The sequence below is a fragment of the Ambystoma mexicanum genome, chromosome 6q (genome assembly GCF_040938575.1).
Source record: "Ambystoma mexicanum isolate Mex_15411 chromosome 6q, UKY_AmexF1_1, whole genome shotgun sequence".
In the NCBI taxonomy this organism is placed as follows: domain Eukaryota; kingdom Metazoa; phylum Chordata; class Amphibia; order Caudata; family Ambystomatidae; genus Ambystoma; species Ambystoma mexicanum.
The window spans coordinates 225348576-225366683 of record NC_090937.1 but is presented as its reverse complement, the minus strand read 5'-3'; the positions used below and the strand labels follow the sequence as shown (position 1 = coordinate 225366683).

At 45.2% G+C, this 18108-nt stretch overlaps 1 protein-coding gene across 5 annotated transcripts in view; it reads right to left on the bottom strand.

The window, feature by feature from the left end:
• Positions 1-18108, bottom strand: part of PDE5A (phosphodiesterase 5A) — a 959918-nt gene that overhangs the window by 222842 nt on the left and 718968 nt on the right. For all 5 annotated transcript variants that reach the window (XM_069630677.1, XM_069630678.1, XM_069630675.1 and 2 more), the window contains exon 10: positions 15202-15377. In XM_069630677.1, coding sequence (XP_069486778.1) covers positions 15202-15377 — 176 coding nt within the window. The remainder of the gene's footprint in view (positions 1-15201; positions 15378-18108) is intronic.

Below are 18108 nucleotides of genomic sequence, written 5' to 3'. Positions count from 1 at the left end.
GACTACCAGTGCTCCATGCTAATGCAGCAAAAATGGATCATTATTATTAAAAGGTTTTTGTAGAGCGCAGCACGCCCAGAGGCTTCAGTGCACACAAATAACAGGAGACAGAACGCTCACAATATAATGGAGAGGAATCAGGGTCACAGAAAAGTAATCAGCAGATAATCTTGGTTATTCAGAAGATCCAAGAGAAGGAATCTAATCTTTGGAGTTAAAAAAGAAAGGTCTTAATAGCTGTTTTTAAAACTAAAAAGGTTTGGAATGGTTCTCAATTCCAGTGGAATAGAGTTCGGAATGCTTGGGGCAGAGGTGCCGAAGCTAGTGCCTCCGAAGTTGTTAAATTTGTGTCTTGAATAATGTAATTTATCAAGGCCATTTGAGCAAAGAGAACGTTTGGCCGCATCCTTCTGCTGCCTTTTCATCAGGTATATAGGTTCTTTCCCTGCCAGACATTTGTGTGTTAATGTTAGCATTTTGTAAGAGATGCAATGGTGGACCGGCAACCAGTGTAAATATCTCTGGGCTGACTAACATAGTTGAAGACGGAAGTCCAAGTGTGACCCTCGTGACCCCCACCTGACTGGCACCCTGAAGGCAGAGAAATGAGAGATGTACATTACTCCTGGGCCCATCGTCATCGTCGCCGATGTATCACAGATGTGAGACACGTTATTCACTCAGAGAGCCATTCAAACCATACCTGAATGACAATATAGAGGGGATAGAGTTGTCATCGATCGAACAAGTCAACTGACATCATGATGTAGATGCATTTAGACATGAAGCATATAGGCATCTGTGCACGAAGCTACACAAACACTTTTAATGTATTGCTGCTAGACACGAAACAAATGCTTATGACTCACGCAGATAGAGGACTGACACACACCTATATATATATATATATACTTATATATATATATATCCTTTGCTAAGCGGAAACAGCAAGACACCAAGAATACGTGCAATCATCTTGCACCCGCTTAATTGCGAGTTACATGGACGGTCATACGAACAAAGATGGAAGACATAGCTGCATTGAAGTGAATGGAGAAGCAAGGCAAATCTCAGACCACAGGGAAAGGCAGACAGCCGGATTCAGCTAAAGGCAGAAGATAGAGCTTCCAGCACAGGCACTGTGTGCAGCCTTAGGAAGGACAAGCAGCGACAGAAGGTTTCCAGTTTACCAAGGCAATAAGGCACTTGCAAGTAATATAGCTTAACATCCTCATATTTATAGACAGGAGAACTCCATTTCGTGGTCCCTGCAGACGTGACCTGGAAGAGCAGGACAATTCCTATTCACTCGAAGTCGATGGAGGAAAGCTGTCCCCTTTGAACCAGAGTCATAAAGATATCATTATTATACAGATTCAAAAGCTGGATGTTTGGTCTCGGGGCTTAGGCGATTAGAGATGGCAACATGATGATGAACAATTATTGGCAGATAGACCCAGCTATAAAATAGCCTCCCTCCCCCACATTTTCAGCATGGGACAATGCGGTTAACTGGTTAACTCCAGCATAGCACACACTTGGGCTTCTTCGGCATGAGGACACAGTTCCATTACCAACATCAGGGCCTTCTGTGCCCCAGTCTCTTAAATTATCAAAGTCTCTTAATTCAGAGGGCTAGATGTACCAAAACAAACCAATAGTTCCTTTAAAAATATTCAAGTCAACAATTCCCTCTTCACCCTGGATCCCCCTCAGCCGGGCTCAGATCCCTTTTCTACGACAATCTTTAGTTTTAATCCCCTTCTTCTGGGCTCAGATCCTCTTCTCAAATGCTTATAGAATATCTTTTCTCGGGTGACTCACGGTTCACCCCGGATCCCACTCAGCGGGGCTCAGATCCCTTTTACACAAGTAGTTTCCCTCAGCCAGGCTTGGACCAATTGCAGTTCGTATTAGCTATCGAAGACTTTAGAATGTGTACAAGGTTTAGCTTGACCCGTTGCAGGACCACATCAATTTCACAGTTCACAATATTCACTCTCCATCGAATACCTAACAGAGACCTTTGAATGAGCACCCACAATATATAACAGATGGCCCGCAGAAAGGAGAGACGAAAACAATAACACTAAAGAAACTACCATGCCAGAAGATGGTGGTGAAAGAAATAGGAGGAGAACCAGGATGTTGGGAAAGACAACAGATTTTCGTGTATGGCCAAGTATATACAAGAGGAAGGATGGAAGGCACACACCCTACTACAATCACCAGTGAACACAGTGCAAAGAGAAAATGACAAGTGCCTGAAAGAAATCGATGCAAGTGCCAAATTGCTCAATTGGGTAGACAATGAAGCTGGGCCGATGCCCATAATGCTACATTGTCTGTGTCTGTCTCAGCACTGAGCTTACCTCTCCTTACCGTGCTTACAGTGCTCTCCTGTTTACCTGACATGGTCATTCCAGTTGCTGGGGTTGTGGTAATGTTCGTAGAAGATATAGCGGCTTCACTAGACACAAGAGATATTCGCCAAAAGAGAAATGCAAAGACCCCACTTGGGAATAAAAGACACGACAAGATAAGCTTATTTTTTATTATTTATCCCATTTACCTGTACTGCTGGATCCTTGTGCAGCTTGAAGCTATCAGTTGCCTGCCTGAAATGCGCAAAAACTGCGTGTTAATAATTAATGTTGTATTAGTTTTAAGCCCCGTGGATCATGTAGTCCGTCATGGTGAATATAAATAGCTGTTCCCACATAGTTCTAATTCTGGGGTCTCTAAGTACTGCAAGGACAGATGGGTTTCCTTGTTCGAGTTGTGGGTAAGCTTGGGCCAAATATGCTATGAAAACATGATAGTACACACTAGGAGGACGTGCTAGGAATATGTTGGACCTTCGTATGAAGTGGACAATTTGGCTCTGAAAAGTATCAGGTTGTGAACCATTGGGAAGCATGAAAAACTATCCATTAGAACAGTCACACTTTTACGGCGAATGTATATAGAGAGAAAAATAACAGACAGTGTTCCCTCACTCTGGATGGGTAGGAAGTCCTTGCCCTAGCTCTGCTGCCTGTGAGCGAGGAACCATTGTGTGTCCTCTGCTCGACAGTGCTGGTTCCAAATGATCTCCTTGTTCTTCTTGCTGATGATCGTTGGTCCTGTCGATCTTGTTGCCAGGTGAGGCCACAGCTCTATAGGGCTTGACGTTGTTCATATGATTCCAAACTGATCGCTCTTTCAGTTACTGCTTCTACAGTGGGAGGACCCATGAATCTGGGTGTGTCCCAGCGCTGAGTAAAGTTTCAGAGGAGGACACTGTCCCCAGGAAATACAGGCAGCTGCTTAATAAATAAAGCTGGGTGGGAAGCAAGCTGGGTACGGGGCACTATCCTTGACTCCAGAGATCAGGGAAGCCAATGGGTTCAGCACAGCCGGTGAGTCGGTAGGAGCTAATAGAAAACAGTACTGTGTTGAGCCCAAAATTGCGAGTAGCAACATTTTTAACGCGAGAAAAATAACTTGTGTGTATGTTTGAACTTTAAAGAAAGCCCAGTTGAGGTCCAGGAGCAGGGGGGTCCGGGCACACGTGGGCACCCATTCAAAAGACTCTGACCGGTTTTGAAACTACAAGAACCAGAAGGCCCTAAGAAGGGGTGGCGATCCTACAAGGGTCACGCTAAATCCCTTGTACAATCGAAAGTCTCTGACCCGTTGCCAGAGGAAAGCTAGAGGAAGGGAACCCTGCTTTCCGATAAGATTGTGAAGTGTGGAATAAGGCAAGTGTGAACCCGACAGAGGGATGCCGAATGAAAACTAGGAAAAGGAAAACCCTGCTTTCTGATGAAAATGAGCAATACATGAACTGTGTTAAAGAAAGGTCATAGTCAACCAGACAGAGAGGCCCCAAACTGCAAGGAGGATATGAGCCCGGCGGAGGGAGATCCTGGGGTGAATAGCAATCACCCAAGGTGCAGGATTACGGAGATAACTTTGTTTGTTTGTCGTTGTGAATCAGCAGGCCTTCTAAGGCTGGAGACTTTGTCAGGAAAGATATTTTTTGATATCATTAAACTGTAACTGTGAACCTCGTGCTGATGAGGCCCAGAAGTGTGCCGTGCTCAGAAGTTAAACCTTGAACTGTGCTTAAAACGCGGGGAAGGGAGACCCAGCCATACTATCCTGACTTTTCATTTTGTGAACACTTCTTTCTTCTCTGGTGAACATTATCCCTCACTCTTTTTGTAATTTAGCAGTAAGGATTGCCAAAAGTTTTTTTTTTTTAGTATAGTCCCTTTTTATTTGACAAGATGCCCCTAGAACTGCCTTATTATTATTATTTGATGGTCGTAGCTTGCTTCATTCTTAGATTTAGGTTTAGTTTAGGAGTTTATCTCATCCATTAAAAAGTTCAATAAACACCCTTGAACTGCGATCACTTGTGTCTGTCTTTACTGTTGCCACCATGATTCCTTACAAATCATACACGACAATCAAAGTTCTCCAGTACTTCTCCACTCCCCAAGAGGCAATCCACAGCTTTGCGTCCCTCCCCGAAAAACCTACTGATTGGGTGTTTAGAGTGGTATCACCTATGGCTAGCCCAGATAGAGGTTATTCTATGAGCGCTTGCATGTCAGGTGGCTGACCTGCCCCATCCCCAAGAAACTATCTATTACATTGTTGCAGGGTCATAGACATACTATTGGCCCTTGCCCTCTGCCATCCACCCTTGGATTTCTGTCTCTTGATTGGTTAGATCTGGTCTCCCCAGGCCTGGAACCCAGTAGGTTCTCAGCCCTCTGTGCACGTCTTCAAGGTGATGTGAAATGACTATGTGTCCCAATTGTATCTGGGAGTAGCACCACCTTGGCCTATGAGAGTGCGATCCACGTTGCAACATTTGTTTCCCATCTCGTCTGGGTTGCTGAGAACGACTCGTTTTCCCACCATGGGTGAATGCCCATTGTCTAGTTCGGCTGCTGCATCACGTGGTTGTGGACTACAAAATCGAGCTCTTTGGGTTTGCATTTATGAGGATTTATTCTTTTTCCTGTAGCTGGCCCCCTTTTGCTTGGAGCTTGGAACGCACCTGTTTACCTCTGACCTTGGCTGTGAGCTTGATCTTCGCTTTGTGCAGCCTGAGCCTTGTTACCTTGTCTGGTGTCCTGTGACTTTAGGCCTTCTGTAATTTTCCTTAAACTTATAATGTGATTTCTACATGCTCATACGGTGCTATGTTACCTATAAGTTAGTAGTACGTGGTCCTACCGGTCTACATATATACTCCTGTAGTTCCATAGGGTAAGTTGCCATAAGCATTTGCAAGCTTGCTCAGGATCTCTTGTTGCCCTGCGTTTCAGTGTTAATGCATTTGGCTAATAACAAAAATAATAAAACCTTTGACTGTATATAAATGTATCTGTCCTCTGTCTTCAGAACTGTGTAAGCATGCTCTTTATGTATATGAGTGTGTGTTTGTGTACTGCTGTGCAGGCCTGCAAGTGTTCTTCATGACTAACGCTGCTACATTGTGGTCTCACTAGTCATGTCGGCCCAGCATTTTCTTGACATTTAATGAATGCAGTCCATTATAGTGTTTGCATCCAAGATCACTGTCGAGCCACCTGCATCTGAAAGGACATGCACTGGATATGGTTGGAATGGCTGTCTGAGGGGACACCTCTCTGCATACGTGCCAGTAAGTGGTGTACTTGGGGATTGTCCAAAAAAGAGTGATTTCATGAATTCTTGGCTCTTCAGGCCATCATGTTCATGGGGGTGAGGAGGAGCATTCGTGGGACCCTCTCTTCAGTGCCTACAGGGAGACTGTTACAATAGTTGGCAGGTGATAGGTAAGGTTTGATCTGCTTAGTTAATTTTGTCGTGCAGGCACAAGAGACTTTAATTTGCATCACATGTTTTTTCATGTTTAGGCTTGAGTCTAAATGGACTTGTGAGTGTTTTCACCTAAGGGCTCACTTGAACGACAGACATGAATTTGGTCTTGCTGCTATTTAACACCAGGATGTTGGTGTCATCCACACCTGAATCATGTTGTATGTTTGATTAATTAAATGTGTGTCCCTCTCATAGTCACCCATCAGCTCAAAGACCACCTAGTTGTCATCAGCATAGTTGGTGTATTTAATGCCGGCACTGTCCAGGAGATCAAAGAGCAGGCAGGTGTACAGATTGAACAAGGACATAGAAAGACATGCCCCTTGTTGATGTCCACAAGTCAACAATTCTGAAAACCCTTGGAGGACCATCTAGCCATCTTTGACCCCAAGAAAGATGCCATCCAGAATAGAGCAGGTTCGGAAAACATGTACTATTTTTTCCAACCTTTCGAGCAGCAAGGCATGATCAACAAGATCAAATGCTACCGAGAGGTTTGTTCTGAAGTCAAGTATGGCGGTTTCTGTACCATGCACAGCATGGAAACCGGATTGCAGCTTACCTAACAGGCCATATTTGTCCATATGGTTCTGAAGCTATCGGTAGGCCGCCTTGTCCAAAGTTTTTAATAGAAAAGGGACATTGGTAATGGGGTGCTAGTTGCCTGCTAACCCAGGGTCTAGTGTTTCCTTTTTCAGGATGGGTGTCATACAAGCATCTTATTTGTTTGTTTTGTTTGTTTATTTTATTTGTATGGCGCTCCAAACCCGGAGGTAGAAGGGCGCTTAAGAATATGGTTACAGTGTGCATACTTCGTACAGGTTTATAATATATACATATATATACAGTGGTTAATAAACAGAACATATGCAGTGCGTACAATGTACAATTTTCAGAATAAATACAGTGTCTAAGCCAGTATCCGCACAGGTGTAGAGTTAGTGGTGTTATTCTTTGTTTAACAGCCATCTGATGACCTGCTTCCTAAAGATCTGGAAGGATTCGACAGTTTTGATGTTAAGCGGTAGGGAGTTCCAGAGTTGGGGGGCCAGCACTGTGAAGCTTACCCCTCCCGCTCTTTTTAGGTGGAACCTGGGCACTAGTAGGCAAAGAGTGTTGGAGGATCTGGTGAGTCTGGTGGCAGGTTTCAGGGTGAGTTTATGAGCTAGATAAGGTGGTGCTAGGTGATTGAGGGCTTTGTACGTGAGGCAGATGATTTTTAGATCAATTTTTTGGCGTATGGAAAGCCATTTGCAGGCTTTCCTAGTGGCAGAGATATGCTCTTGTCTGGGTATGTTGAGGGCTGCGCGTAAGGCGTTATTTTGTATTACCTGCAATTTATTGAGTACGGATTGATTAGTGCCTAGGTACAGGCTGTTACAGTAATCCAGTTTGGATTGTATTAGGGCCCTGGCAAGGGTGAGGCAGCTGTTGGGTGATAGGAAGGGTCTGCTGGCCCTAATGAGCTTGCCGGTATAGGCAGCGGCTGAGGCGAACATATTGCTGTGTTTGCTGAAGTTGGAGTTGGCATCTAGATAGAAACCCAGGGTTTTTACGCTTTTGGCTATGGGAATGGGATGACCATCGATGGTGATGTTATTATAGCAAGGGTCAAGTTTAGTTAGAGTGTTGGGGGAGCCGACAATTAGGAGCTCTGTTTTCTCATCATTCAGGCAGAGACCATGGGAGGCCATCCATGCCTGAATGATGGAGAATATTTTGTTGATCCGGGCGGAGTCTTCTTGGTAATTACCGGAGATAGTGAGGAGTATCTGGGTGTCATCTGCGTAGTTTGTGTAGGTGACACCCAGATGATCCAGTTGGTCAAATAGGGGCTTTGTAAATATGTTATACAAAGTGGGGGATACACAGGAACCTTGTGGGACCCCGCATGTGATGGGGGTGGGGTCTGCTGCAGCTGTGGTGGAAAAGACTTGTATGGTTCTGTTAGCCAGGAAGGATTGTATCCATGTGATGGCAGGGGAGGAGAAGTGGGTGCAGTGGCAAGGTGATTACAGAGGACCTCATGGCTGACCAGGTCAAAGGCCGCTGAGAGGTCGAGGAGGAGTAGGATAGCAGCATTGCCTTTGTCTTTAATTTCATCAATCTGGCTTTTGAGATCAACAATGGCGGTTTCAGTTCCGTGTTGAGGTCTGAAGCCAGATTGACGTATTCCTAGCAGTTGGTTGGATTCTAGGTATTCCTGAATTTGGATGTAGGCGACTCTGTCCAGGATTTTCAGTAGGAAGGGGACTGTGGTGATGGGCCTGTAGTTTGTGGGTGTGGCCGGGTCGAGGGATTGTTTTTTCAGGAGGGGGAGAACCCATGATTGTTTTAAGTTGCTGGGGATGGAGCTACTGGTGAAGGATAGGTTGATGAGTTTGGTGATGAAGGGGGAGAGCTCTCTGGCTGCATCTTTTATGATTTGAGCCGGGCAGCTGTCACCTTTACAGTTAGAGGGTTTCAGGGATGTGATGATTTTTTGAACTTCCGGTATGGTGACTTTTTTGAACGAGAAGCCTGCGCTAGTGTAGATAGGTGTGGGTGGGCTAAGGTTGGTGACATTGTTGTTGAGTTGTTGCCGTTTGTTTTCGATTTTAGTTTGGAGTCCTAAAATTTTATTGATGAGGGCGTTCTGGATGTTGGTGCACCAGGGTTTGTCTTTCAGGCAGGTTTCCGGGGGCGAAATAGGGTTTTCTAGTTCCTTCAGAATTTTGAATAATTCTTTAGTGGAGGATCCTGCCTGAGTGATCCTGGTGTTGTAATTATCTTTTTTGGTCCGGATTATCTCGCTTTTGTAAAGTGAGGATAAGTTAGTGAGGTTGGCTTTGTTTACTGCAGTGGGGTTAGTCTTCCAGGTGAAGTGAGCCTTAGCTTTCTTTTTTCTAAGTAGTTTGAGCTCAGGGGTGTACCATGAGTTCAGATGAGCTTTGGGTTTAGCTTTGCGTATTTTCAAGGGGGCAACGGAGTCCATTGCTTTGGCCATGGAATCATTGAAGGTGTCAATCAGCAGGTTTAAGTCAGCGTTAGCTGGGAGGGCATTGAGGGTAGGTAAGACCAGTGGTAGTAGGGCTTCAGCAGTGATGTTGCGTTTATTTCTGGTGGGGTATGCTGGTGCCATGGGGTGCTTATTGGGCAGCACCTGCTTGGTGTTAACCTCAAGGGGGATCATGTAGTGATCGGTCCATGCCAGAGGTTGGGGGTCTTTGCAGGTTGTGTTGCAATTGTGGGTTGCTACCCAATCAAGGGTTCTGCCTTTTTGGTGGGTAGGGAGTACAATGAGTTGAGTGAGACCGTGATCGGTTAGGGCATTGGCCAGGGATGCAGCAGGTGCGTCGTTTGGGTCTTGGTAGCTGAGGTTGAAGTCTCCGAGGATCATGAATTGTGCTGTTGGTTTGGAAATTTTGGAGATGAGGGATGTGATGTCTTCTTCGAAGGTCCCAGGGTGACCTGGGGGTCTGTATATGAGGTGGATAGTTATTGTGGCTGTGGGGGAGGTTTGTAGTTTGGTTGTGAGTAACTCGTAGGAAGTGAATGCGACTGTGTCGGTTAGTCTGAGGCCTAGAGCGGATTTGGAAATTATTGCTACGCCTCCACCTCTGGCGTTAGGTCTGTCCGCTCTGAGGATAGTGTATTTGTCTGGGATGGCTAGCGATAAATGAGGTCCGGACGCCTCATGAAGCCAAGTTTCTGTTAGGGCTAAGAAGTCAAGGTCATTGGTAAGGATGATGTCTGCAATTTCTGTGGGGTGGGCAGCCAGGGATCTGACGTTGAGAAGGGCGCCTTTTAGTGGGGGAGGAGTGGGTTTGCTTGGTGCAAAGTGCTTTGTATTAGTTTTGGTGTAAGGTCTGGAGTAAGGTTTAGAGTTTGTGGTGGGGAGCCTGGAGCCTAATCTTTCGTTGCGGGTTGTGATGTTGGGAGTAAGGGAGAGGGGGGTTGATCCGGGCGGCTTAAAGCGGGTGAGAGGTTTGGTGGTCGATTTGGTTTTGTTAGACTTAGCAGTGGGACTGTGGTGGCTGTTGGTGGGTAGGCGATGGATGGCGATGGATGTGGAGGTGAGGGGGTGGTGGTAAGTGGAGGGGAAAGGGGGTGTGGAGGGTAGGAACGGAGTGGGGCAGGGGATGGGGTGGTGTCTGGGGCACCCTAGTTTAGCCAGGCCGTCCTGATGGGCTATGTAGCTATTGTTGCTACAGGGTACATTGTCCTGTATTAAGCAGAAAGGGAACATGGTTAGGGCGAGCCAGAAGATCATGGTCTGTGGATAGCGGTGGAGTCTGGAGGCGCTGGAGGGGAGCAGGTCAGACTAAGATAGATGGTGGCTGGTTGGAATCGGGTAGAATCGGTCAGGTACAGCCTGTGCACTATAGTATCTAGGTTGGATACAACTAGTTGTAAGGTTGGGGCATACAACAGGGCACCTAGATGTGACAATTCCTGACATTGACCAAAATGCATATATCAGAGGGTCTGTTAGCGACCATAGGGCACAACTCAGTTCTGGTGGTCTATGTATGTCTGCATTGCATCACAGTATGGTTTGAGAGAGGTGTGCAGTTGTGAGCAGTGTGTGCGGAGGATTAGTTCTGAGTACAATTGTCATAGTGGTTGGGCAGCTGCAGTGACTAAGGCAGTGACCATAAGGCACAACACATTCTAAACGTGGTCTGCAATTGACCATAAGGCACAACACAGTCTAAAAGTGGTCTGCAAATGACCATAAGGCACAACACAGTCTAAAAGTGGTCTGCAATTGACCATAAGGCACAACACAGTCTAAAAGTGGTCTGCTATTGACCATATGGCACAACACAGTCTAAAAGTGGTCAGTTATTGACCATAAGGCACAACACAGTCTGAATGTGGTATGGGGACAGGGTCAGGCAGGCCCTGTTCCGAGTTGCTCGCTCGGAGCCTGGATCCTCTGCTGGGCTGGGGGGGCTCCTGCCCTCACCCCTCGATGAAGAAGGATGGAATGGGGGGACCTGGGGCGCAGGAACAGGCCTTTGTATGGCCTTTGGACTGGCCGCCGGCGATTCCGGCATGGGCGAGTCAGGCGCCGTATGGGGACAGGGTCAGGCAGGCCGGGGGCACTACTGATGAGGCAAATGAGGTTTTTATAGTCTTACTAATACGAGGAGCCAAACAGCAAGTAGCATCCTGAATGATGTAGGCTGGGCACACATCACCAATACAAACAGAAGGCTTCAAACATTTGACGATATTTATCAGGTTGTCCTTTGATATTTGTTTGAAGCAGAATTTAGGATGTAAATTAGTATGTGCAAATGGGCACTTTAAATTATTGAACACGTTGATACACGTATGAGATGAGTTCATGAGTTGTGCTTCATTAGGGGTTCGATCAGAATTATTTTTACTCATGAAGCCATGCTGAATTTCAGTACACCCTATGTCGCTTTTTTCTATAGCAGGGTGGGTGCTAATTTTCCCATCAATATCTTTGAGAACAGAAAACAGTTCTCTTTGGCTAGATAACGTGGTAAGGATCCGATTTTCAAAGTGATTTCTTTTGGCTGTAACAACTGAGTTTTTATATTTTGCTACAGCGACACAATATAAAGTAAGATTCTCCTGACAAAGTAATTTGAGCCATGTCCTCTCACACTGTCTTTTTTTCCTTCTGCATTCTGTTATGTCCTCAGAGAACCAAGTTTTGCCAAAGGTCCCTGTTTTTTATTTTTTGTAGTTGTCGGTGCCAGAGTATCTATAACTGAGGAAGTTATTTTTAGAAATTGTTCTATGAGGGTACACGTGTCATTGGTCAGGACAAGATTTTTTTTATCAAGGTCGGCAAAGGCTTCAAGGGAGACCCTGCAAGCGTTTCTTACTTTATATTCTGTCCTTGGCTGGCTATTAGCTTTTTTCAATTTTATCAGAAGTAAAAGTGAAAAAGTGATCAGGAAGGGATCCGTCCAAGGACAAGTGGAGATAAGCAGGGGAACAGTAAAAGGATTCCAGGTTAGCACCTACTGTAGAACATGTCCCTCTTTATGTTTAGGGATCATGACCAACTGAGAAATCCTGATTGCTTGGAGACCAGCAAGAAGGGAGTCAGCTTCTGGATCATCCTTATGATGGGCCCAAAGGTTAAAATTAATGCATGTGACAACGTCTTAATAAAATCTCCTAATAAGATAAGGGGTTGATCTTCAAATAATGGTGGTCAATGCTAAGTTTAATTAGAGTATATTCACTATTGTCTATGGTAACATTAAACAAATAAGTAGATTATTTAAAAAGGCAGCACATCCACAAATTAATGATTATCCCTGGTGGTCCTGTCATTTGTGTACCCAACAGTTAATGTAAACTTTTACGGTCTCTTCATTTTAAGATTTGCAGAGTCTGACAAACTGTATAAACCAAACCATTTCTTTGTATTTTATCAATGTGTGCGCCCAGTTCCACCTACAGAGCATGCCAGAGGCAGAACTACAGGCACCACCAGAGACAGCAGTACCAGTTTTAAAATTGTAAACAAAAGACCACAGAGATGCCGGATCAGGAAGGAATGCGTCAATAGGGCATATCTTAAAACGGGGTGCACTGGCTGTCGCACTCAGTATTTCCTTTCTCATTTGCACCTCTAAATTAAGTAAAGGTATGATGTTCTGGCACCTCCAAGTGGCTTCCAATCCCTGAGTATAATCCCCCCTCATCCAGGCCTCTACAAAGTCTCTGGCGACTGCATTGTGCATATTTATGGTTACAAATATGTTCCAAACCCCACATTTAGCCTTTTCAGCTGAGCAGAGCATTTTCTGTAGAAAGATAAAGTCAACAATTTCAAAAAGCAAAAATATAAAAAGAGTACTTTGAAGAACTATACTTAAAGATGCAATTTTGCTACATTGGGGTTTGAGTTAGACTGAAGACTAAGGAACAATGGAATTTAATTAGCCTGAAAATCCAACCTAAATTATCTAACAATCATACGTTAATATAATTCCTTTTTAATTTACAATATGCATTTGTCACTGTCTTCTCTCTTTTTTTTAAGACAACATTTACAACTTTTTGAACATGTTTCACCAGACACGCAGCAAAGACTGCAAAAGATGCCAGTGGTTCTCGTTGTGTTGGTTTTTGGCTAAGTAAGATATTTGGGGCAGCAAACCACAGGTAGGTGGTGGGAGGATGTGGCAAAACGAATGGGCACTACAAGGAAGGGGTAGGTTGTCACCCAATTTAAAAACACTTGTAAATGCTTACGTGCACAAGGGTACATTTAACACGCGTTGACAAAAGTAATAGTTTGGGCTGTTATATGCTGGAATGATTATGACCCTGATTCAGAAAGATTTCAAATGGAGCAAATCAGAGTTGCCTCTGAACGTCTCCGATTTGCTCCTGCAACGTTATACCTGATTCACAAAGTCTAAAACAGGGGCAGATCAGGACCTTCCCACAGCATCTATGAGATGTCCTTGGGCGAAGCTTTATTTGTTTGTTTGTTTATTGACTTATATAGCGCACCAAACCCGCGGGTATCTGGGCACGTTTCAAGTAGTTTTGGTTTTGGTTTGAGCAACAGTGAAGGTTACAGTCACTATCTACAACAGATACAGCAAGGAACATAAGTAAATTACAAAATGAGGGTGCAAAATAACAATGTGACTCACATTTGCACATGAGCAGCTCAGAGATTCTCCAGGCACCTCTAGATTTTCTCCAGTTTGAGCGCTTGTGAAGCAGATGTGAGGCAGGAGGAGCAAATCATAGAGGCTCACGTTTCCGATATGCTACAGTGCAGATATTTTAGAATCAATTCCTTTACAAGTTCATGCACAGTGACAAACTTAGAAAGGATAGGGGATATGTCAAGGGGAAATCAGACAGAGTGGAGGGAGGATGTAGGAGGAGTGGTTAAGTCAATAAGAATGTGAGGACTGATGAATGAACGGGAGCATAGGAGGCTGAGTGAACAAATGATTATGAGGAAAGATGAAAGTGGAAGTATATGGTCATGTAGGAATGAAGGAAATAGTTTTAAGATGGGTGAATGGAGGAACGTTTTAGAGAATACGATAGTCTGAGGATGCATTGACAGATAACTGCAAAAATGTGACTTGGAAGAGTGGATTATAATATGAGCATGTAAGGATGGGCAAATGAGCGCGAGGATGGGCAAATCAATGAGAATGTGAGGACTAGGTCATGTGACCTGATTTTTCACTATTCAGTGGCCGGTTTGAACATGCATGGCACAGCATGCCATAGTAAGGGGATAGCATGTGGATTCATTTACCGGAAGACCAGAAGGCTAGAGGATGCTGAAGGTCTTTAAGCAGCAGCCAGCCGCCCCCGTTTCTGCAGGGTGAATTTGTGGGGGGGAGTGAAGGGAGCACTTCAGCTGCTCATTCTATCAGTAGCCCTGTCCTAGGATGTACACAGTTGACACTGTTGTGTCCTAGCACGCAGTGGCTGAGGCACATTTGGTGCTAAACAGTGCAGGGGACTCATTATGGGGCATGGCGTTCTAAATGATGAAAGGTCAGTGAGAAACCCTAATAATTCGTGGATTCGGGGCAGTTACCTCCCAAGAATATTTTAAACTAGTGGGCTGAAATGGTGCATTTTACACCAACATCTTCGTGTAAGATGAGATAACAAAACATACCATTCATAGTCCATTCAGCAGAGTGACACATAAAAAGATCCAATGGGTGGCAGGTCACCAACAGTGCACAGGAGTGTCTTATAACCTTTTAATGATGCATGCGCCCGCAATCCACGCCAACATGCTCAGTGCAAAACTCACAAACATTTGTTCAGTCACACACACACACACAAACATACGTACACTAATTCAAATGCGTGTGCACACACATTCAAAATTCGTATGCACATACACACACTACATACATTTGAGAATACACCTGCATGCATTCAAATAGTTTTTATTACAAAAAAAAAGAAAAAAAAGGTCCATAGAATTCAGGAATTATGGAACAAGTGGAGTGACAGCAGAAGTCAAAATGCATGTGCAGGCCTGGCTGGTCTCTAAACTTGCTTACCCAGCTGCAGCAAGCAGAGTCTGCGTGGCACTGCTCAGCTAACAGAGGGGTCTCCAGAACCAATTAAATGTTATATGTATCTTTCTGAAGTCAGGCTGGGAAAGAAGATATACTGGGGCACGCCGGGAGGCAAAGGAAGGGTCACTGAGGCGGAAAACCCCCTCTGACACTCTATTTACATCAAGGGTGAGGCACAATATGCCAACTTCCAGACAAGCCTCCGTGCTTTTGGACCCTTGGCTGGTGATTCAGCACAGTATAAAATATTTCTAACACAACATGACATAATTTAACTTACCTCTAATGTCACCATCTGCTTGGCCATTGCTCGCTCAACAACTTCATACATCTGGGTGTTCTGTATCCCCAATCCACAAAAGATGGCAAACGCTTCCAGAAACTGCTCGTCATTTCTATTGAAAGCCTTGATGGCCCCGGAATTCTCTTCCCTCTTGTTAACAAGCTGGCAAACCCCTAATGTAAACAAGAATTTAAAGAAGTCATCTTCGTAGTTGAACGTTTTAATGTTACAACATATACATATTTGAGGTTTGCTTGAGTTTCATGTACCTATCAAGCATTACATCTCTCATGCCTTCCAGGAACATGCCATCTGCCACCAGAAATTTGAATCTTAAACATTTGACGGTAGATCTCTAGGGGCGCAGAACCTCAAGTGGTGGAATGTCTACAAGCCAGCACTGAGAAACCAACCGAGCCATCTCACCTTCTCAGAGTTGATGAACAGTAAACTGTTCGGGGCGGACCTTGACTAAGTACCGCCTAGCATAGTGAGCGAAGAAGGGTGTCCTTGGTTGCGCTCAAACCTTGACAATATGGACCGAAAAAACGAGCACCCAATATCTACATCTCTTTCACCCTCTTCTCCCCCACTCAGCCCGATACCGATCCTTTGCACCCATTTAAATTGTTCACTGATATATCCCTTCATTACCTCTCTCCATGATCTCCTCAGTCCTTTGATGTACTGCAAGCAGGCGTCAGTCGAACAGTTATCAGTAGCAAATACTCCACCAATGCTTCACTTGACATTATCTATCTTTCTGGTTTAATGTCCATTCTGCAGAAAGGTCCACCCAAGTGGCCCGAGGTTTTACTGAGGTTCTGTATGAAACTCTGTCAATGATGGCACATCTCCATATAGGAAGGAGGATGGTTTCCAAAATGTCTGAGTGGGGAGCGTTAAGTGGATGGACACTCTTGTGAGAATAAACACGGCCAGAGTAACTTGGGCATTTTACAGAAATACTGCAATGTTTACACTCTTTTGATCTAATTTAGAACAAATTAATCAGTACACTACACTGACAAGAAATATCACATGCTGCTTTAACAAAAGTTATGCACACCTCAAATTCCACATGTCTGAGCTGCTTTGTAAAACTTCATGAAAAGTGTTACACAAAAGGGACAAGTGATTTCTTTCTGGAGGGTGGGAGAGAGGCGCAAATGAACCTTACAAGCCTTCAATAGTTGGCCGGACCCAAAACCCGTGGCTGGGTTAATCTCTGATGTCATATGTGACATTATGTACAGCGCCTGGTGTTGGCGAGTTATGCCTGTGATTTTCTGATTTATCTGGGAACATACTTGTATGTATTGTGGTAAAGTCCCCTCCCTGACTCTCGGGACCACCAACGAAATTACTCAGAAGACCAGGCGCCTCCCTGACCCAGTGGATGATGAGCCAGGTGGTGGGAGGGAGTACGGTGAGGCCCCCCTCCCTTGATCCCCATTGCTTTGAAGGGGCAGTCACAGAAACCCCTGCTGTGGACTCTTGCCCCAACAGAGTCTGAGGTTCTCCCTAGGCAGACCCAAATTCATAGAAAGAAAAACGAAACGCTTCTCTTTTTTTTACAGTCAAATTCATTCACATGCTGGGGGTAATATTTGTCCTATTACTGCTGGACCCCTTTTGAAATGACACAGACAGGCTAAAAAATGGTGGTTTAGAAGGTTGCCCAGAACAATGCCAGTGGTTCAGATTAATTCAAAACCTTCCACCCATCACTTTTTTGGTTATAGTTTGTTTCCCTACGTGAGAGGAGGTAAAGCCAGACATGGGTCCATTGCTCGCTGCGTCATAGGGAACCAAGCTGCACCTCATGGAGGAGGCCCAACAAGGCCAAAACATGCCTGGGGTTGCTTGTGTTTCCGTGCAGAGCGGACCTGGAATAGCGGTTCGGACAGGGCTGCTCTCATTGGTGGCAGTACTTGCCTGATTTGCATATGTCTGGAGCCCTTTTGCAATGACGCAGCTGGGCTAAAAAACTATGGAGTGGAAGGTTGCCCAGAGCAATGCCAGTGGTTCAGATTAATTCAAAACCTTCCACCCATCACTTTTTTGGTTATAGTTTGTTTCCCTACGTGAGAGGAGGTAATGCCAGACATGTGCTCCTTGCTTGCTGCGCCACAGGGAATCAAACTGCACCTCATTGAGGAGGCCCAACAAGGCCGAAACATGCCGGGGGTTGCTTGTGTTTCTGTGCAGAGGGGAACTAGCCTAGCAGTTCGGGCAGGACTGCTCCCATTGGTGGCAGTACATGACTCATTTGCATATGGCTGATCCCTTTTGAAACGGAGCAGATGGGCTAAAAACGGTGGTGTGGAAGGTTGCCCAGAGCAATGCCAGTGGTTCAGATTAATTCAAGAACTTCAGTTTCTTCCTCATCTCAGTACTAGAGTGCTGAGAGTGTATGGTGCACATTGCTCCCAGTTGCCTCTTCCTGGTCTCAGTACAGTCAAGTGTCCCATATGGTGAATTAGGGGAGGTGACTTAAAATAACCCATAAAGGTTGGGGGAGGGTTAGGTTGTTTGTCACTAGGAAAAGGGGGATACTATGAGCCTCATTACGAGTCCGGCGGTAACCGAGCTGGAAAAACCGTCAGGTTACCGCTGGACTCGTATTACCATTTCGCCTCTGTGATTCCTGGAATTACCGGGGCATTACAACCCTGGTGACCCGGCAATTCCGGAGGCAGAATTCTGTAAATTCCCATGGAGTTCCATAGGACTCCATGGGAGTGGGGAAGTGGAAACACCGGCACCATGTTGTAATGTTGCAGTGTTTCCATGTCTGCCTGCAGGCGGGTGGTGTTAAACCCGCCAGGTCAGACTGGCGGGAGTGACACCTCCCGCCTGCAGAACTTGAGATCAGCCAGTCCGGAAAGAAAGGTGGTGGCG